The sequence below is a fragment of the Rosa rugosa genome, chromosome 6 (assembly GCF_958449725.1).
Source record: "Rosa rugosa chromosome 6, drRosRugo1.1, whole genome shotgun sequence".
Classification (NCBI taxonomy): domain Eukaryota; kingdom Viridiplantae; phylum Streptophyta; class Magnoliopsida; order Rosales; family Rosaceae; genus Rosa; species Rosa rugosa.
In genome coordinates this window covers 7,201,206-7,221,412 of record NC_084825.1, presented here as the reverse complement: position 1 = coordinate 7,221,412, position 20,207 = coordinate 7,201,206, and the positions used below count along the sequence as shown (strand labels likewise).

At 36.7% G+C, this 20,207-nt stretch overlaps 3 protein-coding genes and 1 pseudogene across 4 annotated transcripts; 2 read left to right on the top strand and 2 right to left on the bottom strand.

Annotated features, from left to right (window-relative positions):
* Positions 1-375: 375 nt before the first annotated feature.
* On the top strand, positions 376-2,597 carry LOC133715733 (uncharacterized). Its single transcript, XM_062142359.1, has one exon. The coding sequence runs from the start codon at positions 1,519-1,521 to the stop codon at positions 2,383-2,385; it is 867 nt and encodes a 288-aa protein (XP_061998343.1). The 5' UTR covers positions 376-1,518; the 3' UTR covers positions 2,386-2,597.
* A 664-nt stretch (positions 2,598-3,261) lies between these two features.
* On the top strand, positions 3,262-7,274 carry LOC133716028 (uridine 5'-monophosphate synthase). Its single transcript, XM_062142759.1, has 6 exons — positions 3,262-4,177; positions 4,691-4,774; positions 5,795-5,877; positions 5,963-6,050; positions 6,138-6,392; positions 6,946-7,274. The coding sequence occupies exons 1-6, from the start codon at positions 3,377-3,379 to the stop codon at positions 7,078-7,080; spliced, it is 1,446 nt and encodes a 481-aa protein (XP_061998743.1). The 5' UTR covers positions 3,262-3,376; the 3' UTR covers positions 7,081-7,274.
* Positions 7,275-8,853: 1,579 nt separating this feature from the next.
* Positions 8,854-15,664, bottom strand: LOC133713441 (protein PTST, chloroplastic-like). 2 transcript variants are annotated; one of them, XM_062139482.1, is made up of 9 exons: positions 15,547-15,664; positions 15,140-15,178; positions 14,581-14,884; positions 12,973-13,062; positions 12,730-12,798; positions 11,230-11,335; positions 10,680-10,768; positions 9,290-9,402; positions 8,854-9,219 (listed from the first exon to the last, which is right to left on the bottom strand). In XM_062139482.1, exons 2-9 carry the CDS (start codon positions 15,157-15,159, stop codon positions 9,117-9,119), a joined length of 894 nt encoding a protein of 297 aa, XP_061995466.1. In that variant the 5' UTR covers positions 15,160-15,178; positions 15,547-15,664; the 3' UTR covers positions 8,854-9,116. The 2 variants fall into 2 exon arrangements, with proteins under 2 accessions (XP_061995466.1, XP_061995467.1); XM_062139483.1 differs by lacking the exon at positions 12,973-13,062.
* LOC133713443 (protein PTST, chloroplastic-like) overlaps positions 9,321-20,207 on the bottom strand; it is an 88,172-nt pseudogene continuing 77,285 nt past the window's right edge.

Genomic DNA, 20,207 nt, shown 5'->3' with positions numbered 1-20,207 from the left:
TTGTTACTCGGTAAGGTTTTTAATGAGGCAACGAGAGAAGCACCGCTTTTGGGCGACACAAGGGGTAGTGTTTAAGTAAATCCAAATTGTGTCTGGCCCAAACTCTAGGTTACTTGACTAAGTGGTAATAGAGTTTTATTTAGAGATTAATCTTGGATAATATCTTAGAGATATCCATTCATTGTAGAATTATCTTTCCTTGTATGATTCAGATTCTATGCATTGTAATCCTCTATATAAAGAGTCACCTATTATCAATGAGAACACACATCAAATTCCTCTCAATTACCGTTTCCTTAAAACATGTTTATTTTTAATTCAAACAAAAAAAATTTAGTTTATCTTTGGTCAAAAGAAAAGAAAAGAAAAAATTGTGCTTTATCAATTTGTTGACTGTGGTCCCAAACAGTTCTCTGATCCAAGCCCCTAGTTCACAATGGAAGCCCTGATTTCTCTCAAACCTGCGATGCCAAATTGGAAGTCGTTGACGACGGTGCCGGCGCCGGAGCCGAATCGGTCCTCGACGTCTCCTGCCAAAGCCTGGACTTTCCGATCGGTGAGAACTCCGGTGCGTACAATTTACTGCCTAAATCCATCGCCGGACTAAAAGGCTTGAAGACGCTGAGGTTTTTCAGCAACGAGATCAAGCTGTTCTCGTCGCCAGAGATCGGCGGCTTCGTAAGGCTAGAATGCGTGAGGATCTCGTCGCCGGAGTTCGACGGTTTGCCGCTGCACAAATTCAAAAGGATGAAGGAGCTTGAGCTCTCCATGGTGACATCTCGGTGCTCGGCGGTTCCGATTTTGAGCGAGATCGCCGGACTCAAGCTCCTCCGCACAAAGCTACCGGTATGTTATTTCTCTGTAACTTTTTTTCCTCCGAAAATTTGCTGCTTAAAGAGTTTGGAACATCTGGATCTTTCCTTCAACGAGACGATGAATTCGGCGGTAGAGATTGGTAACTTGAATTGGAGGAATTGCCTGAGGGTTTGTCCAGATTAGCTGGGTTGGGGAACTTGGACTTGTTGCATAATAGGCTGACGTCATTGGGGAACTTTTTTTTTTTTTTTTTGAGAATGTCATTGGGGAACTTGGACTTGTTGCATAATCAGGAAATATAGATGTTATCGATTCTGGTTTCCAATCTCTTTCATCACCTTCATCTACTGCAGTAGAGTTAACAGAGGAACACATTTCCAAGCTTCCGATTCTTTTTAATGCAAATTGGATTAAAAAAAAAACAAATATCAGTTCAACTAATTTGTTTCTTTTTGCAATTTTGTGGAAAAAAAAAAAAAAAAGTTTTAGAGAATCTCTAAGATAGTATTAACCTTACTCAATGAGGAAATATATCTCTAATTGAATACAAATTATTCATATAATCCTAATTAATAACGGTTAGGTTTACAAATCATTTAACATTTTTCCTTATGTTTTTTTTTTTTATAAATACCTACTGCATGGAGATCTCATCTGGAATTCGCCAAAGATCGATCTATCTGTTGTTCGACTCCAAATTAAATGATGTCTTCTAGTGAAAGAGCAGTGCACTCGGAGTGCAAGAATTCGTCCAATCTCGACCATGAATGCAGTGAATATTGCTTCAAAGCTATTTTAGAAGCCAGAGATGGGATGGATCTAAATGATGTAAATCAACTGCTGGATTCTGTACAAGATAATAGTGGCAACTCAAACTTAGAGGCTGCTCCTCAGCGACAGAAAGAAGATGCTGATAATGGTGTTGACCACACAAAGTTGACAGGGAGGAAGAAAAAATTGAAGGAATTGCAGAAGAAGGTGAAAGAGGCTATAGATAAGAATCAAACACAGGTTAAAGCCGAACAGAAAAGAATGGAGCCTCCAGAAGAACCGTCGAGGGGGATTTCGAAACAAAAATGGCTTGAAGAGAGGGAGAGAAAGATGGGGAAACTCTTGGATGCAAATGGTTTGGATTTGAAAAGAGCATACATGCTAGATACACAAGAGATGGCCGAGGCAAAATACAAGAGATGGAAAAAGAAACCTGCACCATGTGGCTGGGATGTTTTTAATTCGAAAACATTGTACAATGCACACAAAAAACGAACAAACAAGATCGAAGTTGACATGGAAGAATACAATAAGATGAAACAGGAAGGAGCTTTTAGCTGCCTCGAAAATGGAAAGACTCCGAAGGTCTCGGAGGAGAAAGTTGACAAGATGTTGCAGGAGCTCAAGGAACTTGAAGAGAAGAAAAAGAAATTTAGCAGGAGGAGGAGGTTCCATGAGGACAAGGATATTGACTCGATCAATGACCGCAATGAGCATTTCAACAAGATTGAGAGAGCCTTTGGTATGAACCGAAGTTTTAAAGGAGTGGCAGCCGAGCTATCAAAACATCAGAATTGATTCTTGGAAAGATTTGTTTGCTTCAAAGTTTTAGAAAAATATATAACATGCCCCTCCACTACTGAAAGCAAATTAAAACGACCCCATTCAGACATAATAAATAGCTTCAGACCCTCTTTTTGAAAACTTCTCCTCCACTCACACACTCTCTTCCTCTCTGCACCAACCCTTTCTTAACAGTACGCGACAGCACAAGAATCACGTTGATTTTTTTTTTTTTTTAAAGCCAAAAAACAAAGGGGTCTTAATGGTATATATATATTCTTAAAAAATGAGATTTTGTTTTATTTTAAAGTAAGTCCAATATTCCTTCCGAATTAGGTCATAATTATTGATTAGCATTTTGAACCTGTAACGAAAAATTAATATACGAAATAGGGCGTGGTACTCTCTCCAACTCATTATTAGTGGATTTAATAAGATCACTATATACTATAGTTTTTTGATGTAGTCTAATTGATTATGAATGAATTATTTTTAATCGAACTGACTTCGTCAAATCAAACACATTTCCATTAATAAATGATGCGGCATTTCTAGTCTCCATTTGTTCCATTATGTAGCTATCAACCACATGAGTAATCAAATAGTAAATTTCACAACAAAAATATAAAAAATCTAATTGAAAAAAAAAGTGAATAAAAAATTATTAACTCAACCGAAAATGGTGTAAATTGACGGAATTAGACGGACACACTCTAATATCACTAAATCTTATGAATATTTCTTATTTTGATGGAGATGGTACAAATTGATACTATTCCTTGTTTTTTTTCTTTTTTAGAGAAATTGATACTATTCTTTATTCTATGGTTTGTAGGGTCATTTTAGCGATTAAAGTCATTAAACCCTTTAAATAATTTGCCCACTTCCAAAGGATAGTGAGAGAGAGCCACAGTCACAGTTACAGTCTCTCTATCTCTACTCTACTCTACTCTACTCTACTCTCTACAAAGCCCAAAGCCAAGTCGCCGCCAGGTTCACCTTCGTCATGTCATCATCTCCGCCGTCGATGGAGTCCCTAATCCTGCAGCTCCACGAAATCTCGGCCGTCAAGTTCGGCAACTTCAAACTGAAATCCGGCATCTCCTCCCCAATCTACATCGACCTCCGCCTCATCGTCTCCTACCCTTCCCTCCTCCGCCAAATCTCCCAAACCCTAATCTCCGCCGTCCCCTCCTCCACCCCCTACGACCTCCTCTGCGGCGTCCCCTACACCGCCCTCCCCATCGCCACCTGCATCAGCACCTCCCGCGACGTCCCCATGCTCATGCGCCGCAAGGAGGTCAAGGACTACGGCACCGCCAAGGCCATCGAGGGCGACTTCACCCCCGGCCAGGTCTGCCTCATCATCGAGGACCTCGTCACCAGCGGCGCCTCAGTTCTCGAGACCGCCGCGCCGCTCCGGGCCGCCGGGTTGAAGGTCTGCGACGCCGTCGTTTTGATCGACCGGGAGCAGGGAGGGAGGGAGAATCTGGAGGAGAACGGCATCAGGCTGCACGCGCTGTTCCGGCTGAGCGAGATGGTTAGGGTTTTGAAGGAGAAGGGGAAGGTGGCGGAGGAGACGGTGGCGGCTGTGATGAGGTTTCTGGAGGAGAATCGGAGAGTGGCGGTGCCGAAGGTGGAGAAGGAGAAGGTTAGGGTTAAGGGGTTAGGGTTTGAGGAGAGGGCTAAGCTGAGCAAGAATCCGACGGGGAAGAAGCTTTTTGAGGTCATGGAGAAGAAGAAGACCAATCTCTGCTTGGCTGCTGATGTTGCTACGGCCAAGGAGTTGCTTGACATTGCTGAAAAGGTAAAGATTCCAGTTCAAATTCAAATTTCGGAAATTTTTTACAGTTGGCCGGAAATTTTACTAGCAGTTAATTTCAAGGAGTGAGTGATGTCGACCGGAGTTTGACCTGTTGACCTAACTATTTATGGATGGATGTCACGTGGTTCTTACACGTGACCTCCTTTTCCTACTATGCACAGGAAAGGAAAGCTTGTGATGTTTTAGAAACTTTTATGGTGGTGGTCCTCCCTGAGTTTGTTGTTATGCTTTGTTGAAATGGGTGTATGGGTGTGTGTGTAATCTAGATTTGCAAATGCTAGTTTATTAATGCAGCCACATTTGATAAAATTTAGTGGAAATAGATGCCTTGTAAATCGGAACCAGATTTCAGTTATCTATTGTTGGTGGATAATGAGATAAAGTTGACAATTGGAGTGATGGATGAGTGGAGAATTGAATGAAGCTTTGCTTGCTCTAGATTCATTGATCTGATCATTTGGTTTGTTGAGTACTAATATCCTCATTTGAATGCAGGTTGGGCCTGAGATATGCTTATTGAAAACTCATGTTGACATACTGCCTGATTTTACTCCAGATTTTGGCTCTAAACTTCGGTCGGTAAGTCTCGATCCTTATTTTCCTTGTTTTCATATTGATAAATTATAACGATCAATGACTGTTATGCTGTTCATGTGGTTATATTATTCTTGATGGTATTAAGATACTGACAACTTCAATGGAGTTCCACATCCAATATATTGCAGAATTTCATTTAATTTTTGTTTTTAGTGAATGAGTGAGATGTTCATATTACAGTTATTGTTTCTGGAAGGGTTCTCTCTTAAATATCCTCTGTGATATTCAGTACATCCAACTTGACTTTCACTTCCCAGTACCATATCTATTTATTGAATTGAATATGGAGTCATTACGTGTAACATTGCTTGATGGAATTTTCTTTGTTCACGTCTTCTTGCAACAACAAGGGTATTTCCAGTACACTTGATGCTTTTAATGAATCAGATCATGCACTTAGCTGTTCTTTTCAGTCTTGAGTCAATCCACCTCCTATGTTTTCAAATCTCTTGCATACACTGCATAGAGTTGCTTTCTAACTTTTGAAGTTATTTTTCTTTAAACTGATTAGATAGTGGAGCTTTTCTTTTGATGCACCCTGTTCATATTTTAAAAATGGTAAAGAGGATGGTGCCCAACTTTTGGCTACAGCTTGAGATGGTTATCTAATATTTAAACCTCTTGTATTACCTAAATTGCGGCTTTTGTTTTAGATTAAATCATGTTTTTCAGAAAAAATGTCGTGGTCTTTCTTTCATTAAGAACATGGAAGTCATCATTTTATCACTGATTGGCATTATTTGATCGAATGAATTGTCAACATTTTAGTAATCCTGCATTTTTCAAGCATAGATGATTCTTCTTTTATTCAGAAGGGTTAAAATTTGAAGATTCATTATTAGTTTTCATATAATTATCAGTAGCAAGCTCAGTAACTGAATATGTGAAGCCTTTTCAGCTTTTACTGAGCAGCAATCTATATTCAATTGTTTAGTTAAGTTTCTTTAGGTTGATTGAAATTATCTGCAAGTTATAGCTGATATGTACCTTATCCATTTGCAGATTGCAGAAAGACATAATTTCTTGATATTTGAAGACCGTAAGTTTGCAGACATTGGTAACACAGTAACAATGCAATATGAAGGGTGAGGCTCAGCTTCTTCTTTCCATCTCTTTCCTTCTTACTTTGCCTTTTATCAATGCTCTTTAAGTCTCGGGTTCTTTTTGCAGAGGTATATTCCATATATTGGACTGGGCTGATATAGTAAATGCTCACATAATCTCTGGTCCAGGGATTGTTGATGGACTGAAGTTGAAGGTTTGCAACTTTGCTTGCATTGATGGTTCAGTACAAAGCTGAAGTAAATTCATATTTTAACATTTTAACACTCTTGTATTCTCTTAGGGTTTGCCTCGTGGTAGAGGCCTGTTGCTGCTTGCCGAAATGAGCTCAGCTGGTAACCTTGCCAAGGGAGACTACACAGCTGCAGCAGTGAAGATTGCTGAAGACCATTCCGACTTTGTCATTGGCTTTATTTCGGTTAATCCAGCATCATGGCCAGGCGCACCAGTAAATCCAGCTTTCATCCAGGCAACCCCTGGAGTGCAAATGGTGACCGGTGGTGATGCTCTTGGACAGCAATATAACACTCCAAAATCTGTAAGTATATTTGCACCTTACGTTTTGCAGGGTCTGTGTTATGTTTTCCCTCTTGTGTTTATAATTGTCGAAATGGTATAAATGATTTAGTGCCTAGATAGAATATGGAATATTTATCCTTGCAAGTTGCTACAAAGCTTAACATATGAATTAGGAACGGGAAATCATTTTGCGTGTTTCTTTTGCTGATTGAGTAGTAGAGTTGGTTGATTCAAGTAATGAAGGAAAGTGCATATAGTGAGAAAAGATATGTTATTTAAAGTTTGCTCGCGAGTATTGCTTTTGATAGGCTTTGGGGGATAAGAAGATTGTTTTCTTTATTCTGTAAAATTTTGAATAGTCCTATCAAAGAGGCCTTCAAATAATAATTTTAGAAGGATACTGGTTTACCACCAACACTTGACTTCCAGGCGCATTAAATTTCATGTTCAAATGTATCCAGAAAGCCTACTGTTATGGCATCTCTTCTATTGATTTTGACCTGCATTTGTCTTGTGTTGTAATTGTTCTTATATTGGCCAGATTTTTGTGATTGATCCAAGTTGTGTTTCAGGTCATCTATGATAGAGGTAGTGACATCATAATTGTTGGCCGTGGAATTATAAAGGCTGCAAACCCAGCAGAGGCAGCTCATGAATACCGTCTTCAAGGATGGAATGCATATCTAGCTAAATGCAGCAGCAACTAAGGTTATCGCTCCTAGCAGAGGCTTGCTCTCATGTTTTTTGATTTGCTCATCAAGAGATGAGTTAATTATGTTCAACGTCAATGTGTGATTTCATGAAACCAGAGGACCTAAGGTTTCTAGTATCGATTTTGGAAATTGTGAAGTTATATATGAGAGCTATATTTGGTGGCCTTATAATATAAAATTGAATAGCAGGTGTAGTACCTTAAAATGAGACTGATAAAATTAGTATGTGACCTGAAAAATTTGGCCATCAGAAGGAGGATATTGCTCAAATCCATGGCCCAAATTGGCTAGCATATCAACCACCGAATTGCTATCTCTGTGTAGTGACACTTCAAAAAGCTGCTGACAATTTGCTGCAGCAAGAGAATTTGCCATCTTCATTTCTCCGTTCTAGTCATTTTTCCAAACGAATGCCTATTGTTAATTTGTTATAATTATTTCTATTTCAGTTCAAAAAAAGAAGAAATCATTATTTCATAATGGTGGCCTAGCATAAATGACTAAATGACAGTGGTGGTCATCATATTATGGGATTTATAAATATATTTATTTTTTGATAAAATTAATATTCTTTTATATTTTGCCATAGAACTATTGTAGTTAATTGTATTTTTTTTTAACCAAATAGATGGTAAAACAAAAAAAAAAAATTGTGCTTCACCAGTTAAATTTCAAAACTTCTATTAAAATGAAAAAACCATGAAAAACACTAGACATTTGAAAAATGCAACAACTGAAATTTCAAAGTCACTATTTGATTTTGGTCTTACTTGAATTCATAGACTTAAAATGTTAATATTCTAATAACATTACAGTGATAACATCGTAAACGTCACAACAAAACCATACAGATTTCAAAAGTCTTGTGGAATTGACGTCAAAACAAGTTCATATTTATTCTCAAGTGGTATCTTCATTTTTCAGGATGGCATTGACTTGCATCCTCTACATTTCAGCCCCAAATCTGGTGGCTCTATCCGTAGCACACAAGTCCACTATATCATCCCAATTAGCAATTGTCTTAAAATACTTTATAGCATCACTATGTTTCTGCCATGGAAAAAAGAACTATGTTGGATATATGCAAAACATGAATTTAACAAAAAGCATGAGCACAAACACCTTTAATGTTTGGGGTTTAGGAACATGGTTGTTATCTTGTTCTATTTTTATGATTTTTGTTATTTTAAACACTATATATTGGTTTACCACCAACACAGACTTCCAAGCTAACAACCATGTTCCTCTTTTAGCTTTAATGTCCATATCATAACAGAAGGCATGAGCAGTTGATAACAATTTCAAGTCCTAGAAAAAAGGTAATGTCTGATATATGATTCAAGGTTAGTATTTTCAATACATTCACTTGAATATTAATTTATACAAACAATATGAATCATAATTTATACAAACAATATGAATCATCTAATTTTATCATACAACCACTCGTTTTCTGCTATAAATCCATTATTTTTTGTTAGTAGTTACTAGTTCTTTTCTTTTTCCTTTGTTATTCTAACTATATTTTAATTTCTTTTTAAATTTGAGATCCCTTCAAGGGTGTGGATCCGTGGCATCACAAATTATAGTTAAAATTATACTTCAATTACCAACCATTAGATTAAAAGACTATCAATGGATGAGATGAGTCATATATTTATTATTTTGAGGTTTTTGTTGAAAAACTATCAAGATACTCTACCAATCTCCACCTTTTCAAAAATAATAAAAGATTAAAAAAAAAAAAATTGGAGGAACAGCAAGGAATAGACCAAACACATCAGATTACAATTCAGTACAGTAAAGTACATTGCCTTCAGATCAAATTTGTACACTATTGTCAGACATACGAAACAGGCCCCGAGTCTTGTAAACAGGCCGGGACTGCGTTCTCATTCTTTAATCAGATCTGAAAGATTATCAAGAGTACAGTTTTCCGGACATTCTAGTTAAAATGCTCTACTCTTTGTGGATGGTAGTTAACGGTTTACTGCTGTACATCAGAAGCATAATTACAGACAGACCTCGAGCTATTCCACGACTAACAAGTTATTTCTCATTAAACCCTCACCGACTGTAGGAAATTCTGGTGAAAGCTTCCATTCTCCATCCACCAAGAACTTGATTTCATACCTTCAAATCATAAAGCTATGAGTCAGAGGGAATAAACAGAGGAAGAAGAGGAAATTTGAGTGACTAGTACCTTCCAGGTCTCAGCATTAATGTTGTTGAGAATGTGGTAAAAGAACCTGCATACTCCGCGGATAAATGCTCTCCTTGACTCCAACCATCAAAAGTGCCCATAACTTGCACACTCTGATGCCAAAATAAAGACAACTTAATTAAGTTCTATACCTAAATGTCTAAAAAAAAAAAAAGAAGAATCAGCTGAACATTAAAATTTCATTCGGCTTCTATTGTGCCTGCTTTTGCAAATTCAGCTCAGCTAAAAAGGTTTAGATCTTGGCTGCTGGCACCAGTCCATCATTTGAATCATTTGATCATGACACTTTAGACCTTGAAAATTGAGAAAATCTACGCGAATGGGATTTGTTGGAGTCAGTTGATTGTCAATCAACCCTACTTTACCATCCTTAACAGCCTCAAAGAAACTTGGGACAACCTCCATACCGAGAACCAAAACTCCATCTATTCACACCCCGTTCAAAACCCAAAGCCAATAGTCTTCTCACACCCCAAGACAAGCCAAGGCCCAATATCAGCCACAGAAAACTAAACATCGATGAATAGTGAAAAAAAATAAAAAATTTAGTCCGCTGAAGAACTCCATATCAAACATTCAAATTTCTTTGACATGTCTCCAGGAGTCCAAGAATGGTGCAATCACTCCTTTCAATATTACTTTCAAGTCAAAATCATGTATTCTAATCATTCTCAATGGCTTCATAACAGAAAATTAAACAAACAAATATGAAGTCATCTACTGAGAGCGATCCACTAAGATTAAGCACTTTCTGTACAGTTCTTATACAAAAGTAATTGCTTTTACATTTTAGCATGATGTATGTACAATTATGCAAAGACTTTCTTTCATGGATCAGTATGCCATATTGAACCATGTACTTTTGATAATCAAGGTCAACTTTTGGTGAGTTGGTCATCTTTTGATCAAGGCACTCTTTGGGTAAATTACAAAAACATGGTCTTACAAACTTGACCTTTTACCATAAATTAGCCAATATTTATAATATACATGCAAACCAGTATGGCAACTTGACAACTTTATCCATAAGTCGGCTATCATCATCTTTGAAAGGTCTTCCATTTGATAACTTTATCCTTTAAAGAATAGGTCCAAACTTGTATTTTGCGGTAACTCAAAATAATGGACTGGAGAGTATGCCATCATTTATGTTTAGTTTTTTAAATCTCCTTCTTATCAATTCTTCTTAAAGTCCTTTTGAGTTATTATGATAAACAACCTTCTTAAAGTCCTGATCATCCTTCAACCCTTTTCTTTTGTAATGAAATGACCCATCTCATCAAATTTCAGTAAGTCAATGCCTATTACGGTATTATCAAGCTCCAATATGAGAACAAAGGAAGTACAACAGTATGGATTGTATGTTTACCTCAGCCATACCACACCAAAGTAGGGAAACCTCTTTTGATTGTGCAGCATCAACATCCTTAATTTGTTCCGTCAACTTCTCATGTACAGCTTCATGCACAGACAGACACATGCAGCAGTATCTTTGTCAGAGAATATGAAAGTTTAAACATAGAAATAACTATATGGTAGCCTTACAATTCAAAGAAATTCCATGTAAGTTACATAGAAAGCAACTGAAAAGACGTCATCCAATCAGCTATCTCCATGCATTTGAAGGAATAACCCATGCACTTTAAGGGACATCAGAAGTGCCTCTTTAAAAAAAGAAGGAATACTATTCTCTTTTTGAGTCAAAACTGATGATAAAATTTATGTTGTAGATGACTATCTTTACACTTTATGTTGTCTATATACTGTTTCTTTTACATTTTTATCTTTATCTGTAGACAACCCCTTCTAAGATGCTTTTACATAGAATATTCTTAACTTATCAACTTAAGGAAAAAAAATGTAGCGGGAGAAACTAGTGACTCATGATGAAAGAATAAAGTCATGCTTGAGCAAGTTACCTTCTAAACGGGAAAGAAGATGAGATTGAATGTATTTCCCATTAATCTTTCTTGAACCAACTGGAATGACAGATTTTGTGTTTTCTTCTGCCAATTTCATCAAAGCCTGCCATCATAACAACTAAAGGAATCATGACGACACAAGTCTCGTACTTTATTCAATCACGTGATGCATGAAAACATAACCTTTAACATGAGCCATTTAATCTAGAATGTATTTCAAGTGCAGGACTTTCTTTAATCTTCTCAACACCCTCCACAATATTTTTCAATGAAAGTGTTATATGAGTGTAAGTTGGTCCATATGGGTCTGTTTGGTTGGCCCAAGGAAAAAAAAAAGGATGAAAGTGAAACTTAAGAAAGTAACTACGCTTGTTTTTTCTTTTTCTTTTGTAAGTTTGCATACCAAAATAGTTATGCCCCACAGGGAAAGAGACTTTAAACTTCCTCAGAAATCCCATCATCCCTATTTGACAGAAATTGCGGACCATTAACTTACAAGAACTATTAAAGTAAACATAATAGTAAACTACTTCACTGGACCTTCTAGCTAAACAAACAACAAAACTAAGATATTTCAGGATTCCTTTTCTTGCTATCCAATTTTCCTACTCACTTTTCTGAAGAAATATATTATCCCACAACTTTCTAGACAACCGAATACTAATTTGTTATCTCCAAACAATTAGCTTGCTTCTTCTAGGTCTGATTGACCCAAATTATTTGTCTGCCCGGCCACCAATCTTGATCCTATTGGTTTCCATCTCATGTTTGATGTTTCTATATATTTATTGTGGATGTTTCTATATATTTATTATTGTTGGACATCTCTGTCTGCTGTACGTCTGTACGCTGCTACAACAACTTAGGCAGCAGCTTACACTTCTCTTATACCAGTTTAAATCTTGAAAGAATTTATCTGTACTAAAAATATCCTAGAACCTCCGGACTTTCTAGTTCTAACGTGTCTAATAAGATACTTTTACGTAACTATGAAGAATATACCATCTCAAAGCAGAGTGGCTGTGGGACAAAGTTACCTAACCATGTTGCACTATGGGTCTATGATGGAGTGCTATTAGGAACAGTAAACATAGTGGTTATATATTCACGACATATAGAGCCTATGTTTTGATATGGAAAGATTTAAAAAAAAAAAGAAAAAGGATTACTAGTTGAGAATACTTCAAGCAAGACCAGTGTTGAAACCAATCAATTACAGACATCTAAGTAAATGTACTCACGACGGGATATGAGTAAAATGATATCAAAATCAAGATGATAATTATTTGCTCCTTCCAAAATTGCCCTTGAACTACATCCGTTATTGCAAAACAAATGGATTGTTATCATATTAAAACTGCCAGACGTGGTTTCTTGAGACATAGATTAGTCACATGTCATAGCAGCATTGATCTCTTGGGACTTCAATTAGTCGCATGTGATAACATTAGAATCATGCAATAATTTCAGACAGCAGTCAATTGTAAAAAGTCTAACCTGAATTTCAAGTTCCAAGACAGCAAGTTCACTTTTGAAGTTCACCAACTCATCCTCCTTTATATGCAACTGCACAGACAAGAAATCAAGAAAAACAACGTCAATTTCCAAACTTATTTCTAAAAAATAACGTGTTAAATAGTGCCTATTAAAGCATATTCTCCTTATTTGGAAATGAATAAATGCTAACTTCAGCACTCCTAGAAGTTCCACTGGTGTGTTTGTTAAATAGTATACACAAACCTGTCTTTTGAGGAATCGGTTTTGTTGATTGGCTTCACTTAGTTTTGTAATGAGCTTTGTTCTTTCAGAATCAGCCAGTAGGGACTTCAACTGATATATAAATGTAACATGAGTTAGTTTTAGGGATCTTAAAAACTAATATGTTAGTCAACAAGATTGTGTTGTATCAAAGTTCAAAACTAATTAAATCGACGTCACCAATAATCATTAGTATCAGAACTGCAGGCTAAGAGTCTAAGACCATATAAGAAACAACACAAGATATAATATTGCATCATGCAGTAGTATCGGATAATGCATATCAAAAAATTAGGAACTAACATGTTACTCCAGAGTTATATTAGGAACCAATGAAATCGATGTCAGGGATAGTCATTAGTATTCGAGCTGCAGTTAACTGGTCATTAACATCCTACAAGAGTTATAATATTCCTTCATCTGGTCACTCACATCTACTGAAACAATTCTACTTAAGACAACATTTGCAAAATATAAAGAAAAAAGAAGTGATAATTTATCTGGAGTGAGAACTTATCAATTTATTCAATATTTCACATAAATTCTTTTTTTTTTTTTTTTTTTTTTTTGAAAGGAGTTCACATAAATTCTTTTTGAGGGAGAAAAAGAAAAAAAGAAGAAAGAACTCTTGCTTGACACCCACTATTGTTCTGTCCTTTCACTTTACATTCATCGTAGACCCAGAACAAAGCAGCAATTACAGTAAGTGAAGCACGACTTAGAATCTCTATATAAGAGCAGTTCAAAGAAAATGTAAAAATTGTCAAAAAAAAAAAAAATGTAAAATTAAGAAACTCTCCTCACCCACAGATACTCAACTGTATCCACATTTTCTACTGTTAAAATCAAATCATTAAAATTGAGTTAATTAACAATGACAATCTTTGTGAGTATCTACGGTATATAGTTAAATACACCTTTTCAATCGTGTCATGAATATCAGGAAATGCTAAGCCATTTTTGATTTAGCAAAAGAGGTCTTTGTTTTCATATACTTTGACAGAAGGTTTGAACCATGAAAACAGCATCTGACCAAAACTGGGACATATTTTCTGTCTTGAGCAAGCTTTATCCTCGCAATCAAGGTAATACAAAGTTCTACGGGAAAACAAGCCTAAAAAAATAATAATACACTGATAAGTGAAGAATGAACTAGGACTATGTCAAACTTTAACAACTAAGCTAAGCTGCAAACTGCCACTTCATTTTCTTCAAGACCAATCAAAATTGTTATGAGTCCACATTGTGAACAACTCAAAGTTCAGACCAAACTTTAAAACTTTTCTGTGTCTACTATAAAATAGCACCATATGAGAATTCTTAATAAGCCAAAGGGCAGCTAGGAATGAGACACGAAGGAAAAAAGGAACTCCATGCAGTTGAATGTTGTCAAGGATCTTTTTTTAGTAAATTGTTCTGACCAGTTCCAAGATCCATTACCATAGTTTATTCCAATTTCTAGATTTCATCAAACCACTTTAAAAAGATAGATGGATTAGGACAGTGGAGAGTATAAGTATGAAACAAAGGATGTCAACTTCTCTTTGTAATTGAATTTACAGTGTACAACACATTAGTGCATGATTATACCTCATTGCTTCTTAAAGGTTGAGCAAGAAGCTCCTGCCCTGAATCTTTAAGTTCATCATTGCTACCATAAGCTTCTGGTGGTTCTGATGATGATTCCTCCAAACTAGTGGGAATTGAATATCTTCTCCACAAGACATGATTCAGGGAATGCTCCCCGGTGAACACTTGAGAATTTATCAACCTCTGAAAGCCCAACTTTAATTTCCAAGTATCCACAGTATATGGAGGTGGGTGGATGTTTTTCCAATCCAATTTTCTTGAATTTTTGCTCGACAACCACAACACTTGTTTGTCAAGGCAACACCTATCCGGACAATCAAAGAAATAAAAATAAAATTCACAAATGCTTAACTACAACAGTAATTCAGTGAAACTGGAAAGACTAAAATCGAGATTATGTTATTATATTCAGTAAATGCTAAACTGAGCAGATTTGCAGCTTAAGAGATAAAGATGGAGAATTTATGAGTTCATGCCATGAAAGTTGGTAAAGTAAAACACTTTTTTGCTGAAATGGAGGAATCAACTGGAATTATGTATAAATGTGAAGAAAGCTAACCGCGTACTGCCTATGTCCATGTTTGATAGATTAGAACTCCTGCAAAATAGAGGACAAGAAAAGGGTCACAATTCTAACTCCCACCCACCCACCAATAGTTAATTTACTCCGCAACCGAGTTCAACGAAGAATCATCCATCATCATTAAGAAAACCACAACTGGTAAAACCTCCAATATTGTCATTAATTTTGAACCTTTGTTTAATTACTTTCCCCTCAAATGGAACCAATTGTAGTAATAACTTTAACAGCATCAAGTAGGGTTCTTATTCAGAAAATGTTAGATACAAAATTCCAAATACTTTCATTTTCCATATTGATGTACACCCAGAAACAAAAATGGTTCTTTTTCAATGAATTGAGATTAAACCCATTAATTCAAACAGAAAATAAAGAAAAGGACTTACTGAGAGATAGTCCCAACTCTCACGCAGCAGGGCAGCTCAGAGAGCGAGAGAGAGAGAGAGCCGGTGCCTATCGTCTAGTGATGTGGAGCAGCGTAGCCGTGTATGCCAAACTAAATGAAGGAATATGTGAGGCCAATGAAATGATGCCACGTGAAACTATAACCTTGCTGCTTCTTTTTTTTTTTTCCTTCTTTTTTCTTAATCTTTTATTTTAGGCCATGAAAAATGAAGCCTCAAGCAGCGGCAGTGCAACCACCGGCCGACAACTTACCCATGATGGTGCCGCCGTATTCCGCTTAGGGAAACGAAATGGTGGAGTGTTGGAGTTTTTTTTTTGATGACATGTGGGGTGCTGGAGTTGCCAACACCAAACTTCTCATTTTTTTTATTTACACCGTTTAACCCTATGGATTAAAGTTTTATTATTATTTTTTTCTATTAAAATTCTAAAATCATTTGTGTATAATTCAGGGAAAATGGTTCAAAAAGTGTCTCACATTTTCGTCATTCTAAACTTTCGTACCTTAGCTTCCAAAACTATTAGATTGATATCTGAGGTTCTCACCTCGACCTAATTTTGGTATCTTGAACCGTTAGAGCAAATTCACTCATTGGGTCACCAGGTCACCTACTATTCACTGCTTTTATGGTTATTTTGCCATCTAGGTCACGAGTACAGTGTATTTCGTGTCCTGGATCACCCTGAATAGTATTCTGGGTCACCATGGTGACCTGCACAGTGTATTTCGTGCCCTGGGTCACGGGCACGGTGTATTTCGTGATCCAGAGAATGAAAATATACACTAAAAAGCAGTGAATAGTAGGTGACCCGGTGACCCAACGGGTGAACTTGATCTTAGCTCCATTACTGTGCGTGCCACGTGGCATATTTTGAAGGGCATTTTCGTCCATTCATATTTTAATTCAATTTTTTTTAAACATTTTTTTCTATTTTTTTTTCCTTTTTCCCTACTTTCTTCTCTTCCTTCGCTGCTCAGTTTAATCTCTCTTTACTCTGTTCTTTCGATCATCTGGCTGGTCTTGGTGATCTTGCCTCATATCAAGCATCTCCCTGTTGTTCATTCTTTATCGTTGTCAACTCATTTCCAAAACAATCAGCTTTGATAGAATTGGGATTTTGGGCTTTTTTTTATTTTATTTTTTTGGTGATCTGGGTTTTGGTGGAAGGAGGATGAGAGCTCGTGATTGGGATTGAATGAGAAGAAGCAAGGACGATTGATACCATTGTCTGTGAGAAGAAGCAAGGACGAAAAGAGATCATTCCCATCCTTGCTGGCGGAGACCATTGTTTCCAAAAATAGACATGAAAAACTTCAACTTTTTAACCATTGTTCCAGATTCATCAATTGGAACTTGCACATTCAAATCAATCTCTCTGCTTCTCTTCATTGTCTGTGATGTCCATTTGCTTTCTAAATTAACAAATAGTGCATCATCCAGGCTCAATGTCAGGCATAAATACACCAAAGGCTTCAAATTTCTTCAATTGGGTCTGTGAGAAAAATGGGTTGAATCCTCGGAACTGAATTGAACGATTCAATAACCGTTTCACCCTCGAGGAGCTTCTCCAACTTGGTTCCGACAAACGCCGGTGATCGATGCCTCCAACTTTGAGCTCTAAATCACCTGAGCTTTTCCAACAAAATGCTTCTTTTGCATTGCAGCAATCAAAGCCCAAATATAGCATTTGCTAACCCCTCTTCTTCCTTCAGCGATTCACTTCAGTCTAAATTATACGAAGCCCCAAAGACAACCCAGCATCTCAGAGAGAGAGAGAGAGAGAGAGAGAGAGAGTTACAGACAGACACATTGAATAACATATAATTTTATTTTTTTTCGCTATTTTGCTTGGTCTGGGTTCTCTGCCTCTAAACATTGCAGAGAATTTGCGACATGGCCAAGTGTTGGACAATTTCCAAAGCTTGAATTTCCCAAACCCAGATCAAATCCCACTGATTTCAGAAGCCCACTAGCAATGGCCCAGGCATACCCTGCACCAACACTCCCGTCGCACCACCCCTGCCGGATCACCTCCAGTGGTCGACCACCGTCGCTCCACTCCCGTCCCGCCTCCCGACTAGGTTGCCCTCCAAGCGTCGCGCCCCAGCCACAATCCGGCCACTGCTGCACCACTGCAGACAAGCAACTCCACCGCGACCAGCGAAGAGGCTCGGGAAGAACCCGATCGCACAGCTTTACTAGAAACCCGACCACCCCATCTCTAGACCACCTTCCGATCTGATCCGGACGAACCCTTCCACCGCCGAATCCAACAACCTCCGATCGGAGCCGCCGACGCAACCTATCCAGAACTCCTCAATCCAAGCCAACCTCTCCTTCAACCAAACTCGTCTTGAAATCTTAAGCCAAGATGGCCACTAAGAACCCCATGGCTTCGCCGATGAACAGCGAATCAAGGCAGCCCGTCCGACGACCACGTTAGAGCATAGACGAGTTCCCACCCCCCGGCGGGAAGAAGGAAAAAAAAAAAAAAAACTTAGAGAAAAGAAAAAAGGAAATAATGCATTAAAATATGAATGGACGAAAATGCATTTCAAAATATGCCACGTGGCACTCACCGTAACGGAGCTAACGGCTCCAAATATCAAAATTTGGGTCGGGGTGAAAACCTTGGATACCAATCTGATAATTTTGGAAGCTGAGGTACGAAAGTTTAGAATAGCGAAAAGGTGAGACACTGTTTAAGCCATTTTCCCTTTCATTCGAGTGAAAGGTTTACCCATTTTCCTTGGTTTTAGAAAGCCACTTTCACACTTCAAAAAAATATTCTATGATTTGTATGTTGTAGTCAGGGTTAATGTCATTAGTTCATATGACATGTACTTGTTGTTGATTGATTCCCTTGATTTAATTTTTTTTTTTTACCCCCGTAATTAGAGCTGCACTTGGATTAGGTTTGTACTTATTGTTGATTGATTCTCTTTAATTTAATTTTTTTTTTCATGTAATGGTTTTCACTGAATTCGAATTATATTATTAACATTTTTTTTTTTTGAGAAGCAATTATATTGTTAACTTGGATCACCACATGACAGTGCTATTTGATAATCTCAGACCACAGAATAATTACTCAAACATTTCACTCTCTCCCATCACTCCATGCCTAAGGAAGAGAGCTCCATTTCTCTTTCATTCACACTCTATTCATCTTTTTGTTACATTTTCTTATTAGACGGAGAATTGAAGTCAAATAAAACATATAAACTTTTTATAATTATATGTTTGAAATATAAATTAATAACTATAGCCAAATCTAGGAGACATAATAAATATATATGAACTTGTGGTCCGTAATTAAATTAAATTCGTGATATTGTATTCTCATCTATACTATTATTGAGAGAAGAGACTTTGTTAGCCAAAATTAATTTTTTTTTACTTTTATACTCTCAAAATACTAAATAACTTTATATATTCATTTAATTGTCGGGGATAAAAAAGTCACAATTTAATATATTATTTAAAAATTATATATTATCTTTCAATAGCTTCGTTATTATATACTAGCAACCGGCACACAAGTGATACGTGTGCAAACTCGATTTAGGCATTTCAGTATATGCAAGCCCACAAAAATCTATATTTTAAGCCACTATATGAGCTTCATTTTGTTTTTTCAATCCTAAGTCGCTTGCTTGTAATTTCAAATATTCAAAAATAAATATTAGAATTCAAATACGGGATACAACTTACAATTTAATTCAATCTAAGTAACAACTTGTAACATATCAATTTCCAATACACTGACATACAATCAATAACTACCTGTTATCAATTTAATAAAATGTTCCAATAAAAAATTTGTCAAAAAAGGAAAAAGAAAAACAACAACTATACAAATTTCACTTTATTGTTTTAGCCCAATCGTACTATATATCACCACCACTGAGTACCAAAGATGATCTCATATGACTATATGAGAAGTTCACAAAATTAAAGTGAGCTTGCAATAAAGAATGAGGAGATAAAAGTAGATTAGAATCCTAACTAAATTTGAATCAAAGTCATGGAAAATTTTGTCGAGCATGATGCATGGAATTGATAAATTGTAATAGTGTTAACCCTTGTTCCATAATCTCATTTTGAAGCTGTGGCATCAAATTGAACTCTCTTATTAAAGGATCCTGTAAGAAATTGAAATGAAAATTATTTGTTATATTGTTCTGCAAGTTATATGCATGAAGTAATAAATAAGTTGTAAGTATAAACTTATTCTTACAATGGTCATCATCTCATTACCTTTGGCATGACGTTAGAACATCTTTAAAAACAACATTCCTTGTGTGAGCTCCAGGTACGTTCTTCTTCAATGGTACTATTTTTAAGGATTAAATTCAGTTTAGTCCCTCAGACTTTAGGCCAAACATCAGTTTGGTCCCTCATCTTTTTTTTTAATCAAACTCATCCCTGATCTCTCAAATTGCATCAGCCTCGTCCAAAATTTAAATCCGGCCCCAAATGTGACGTCATCTGCTGAGCTGGAGCAGACAAGGAGGTCCCACAGGAAGGGCATAATGGACATTTCATATTTAATCTAATTTCTATTTTTTTTTCTCTTATTTTCTCTCTCTTCTCTCTCTTGCTCTCTCTCACTCACATCTGAAACAGAGAGAGGAGCT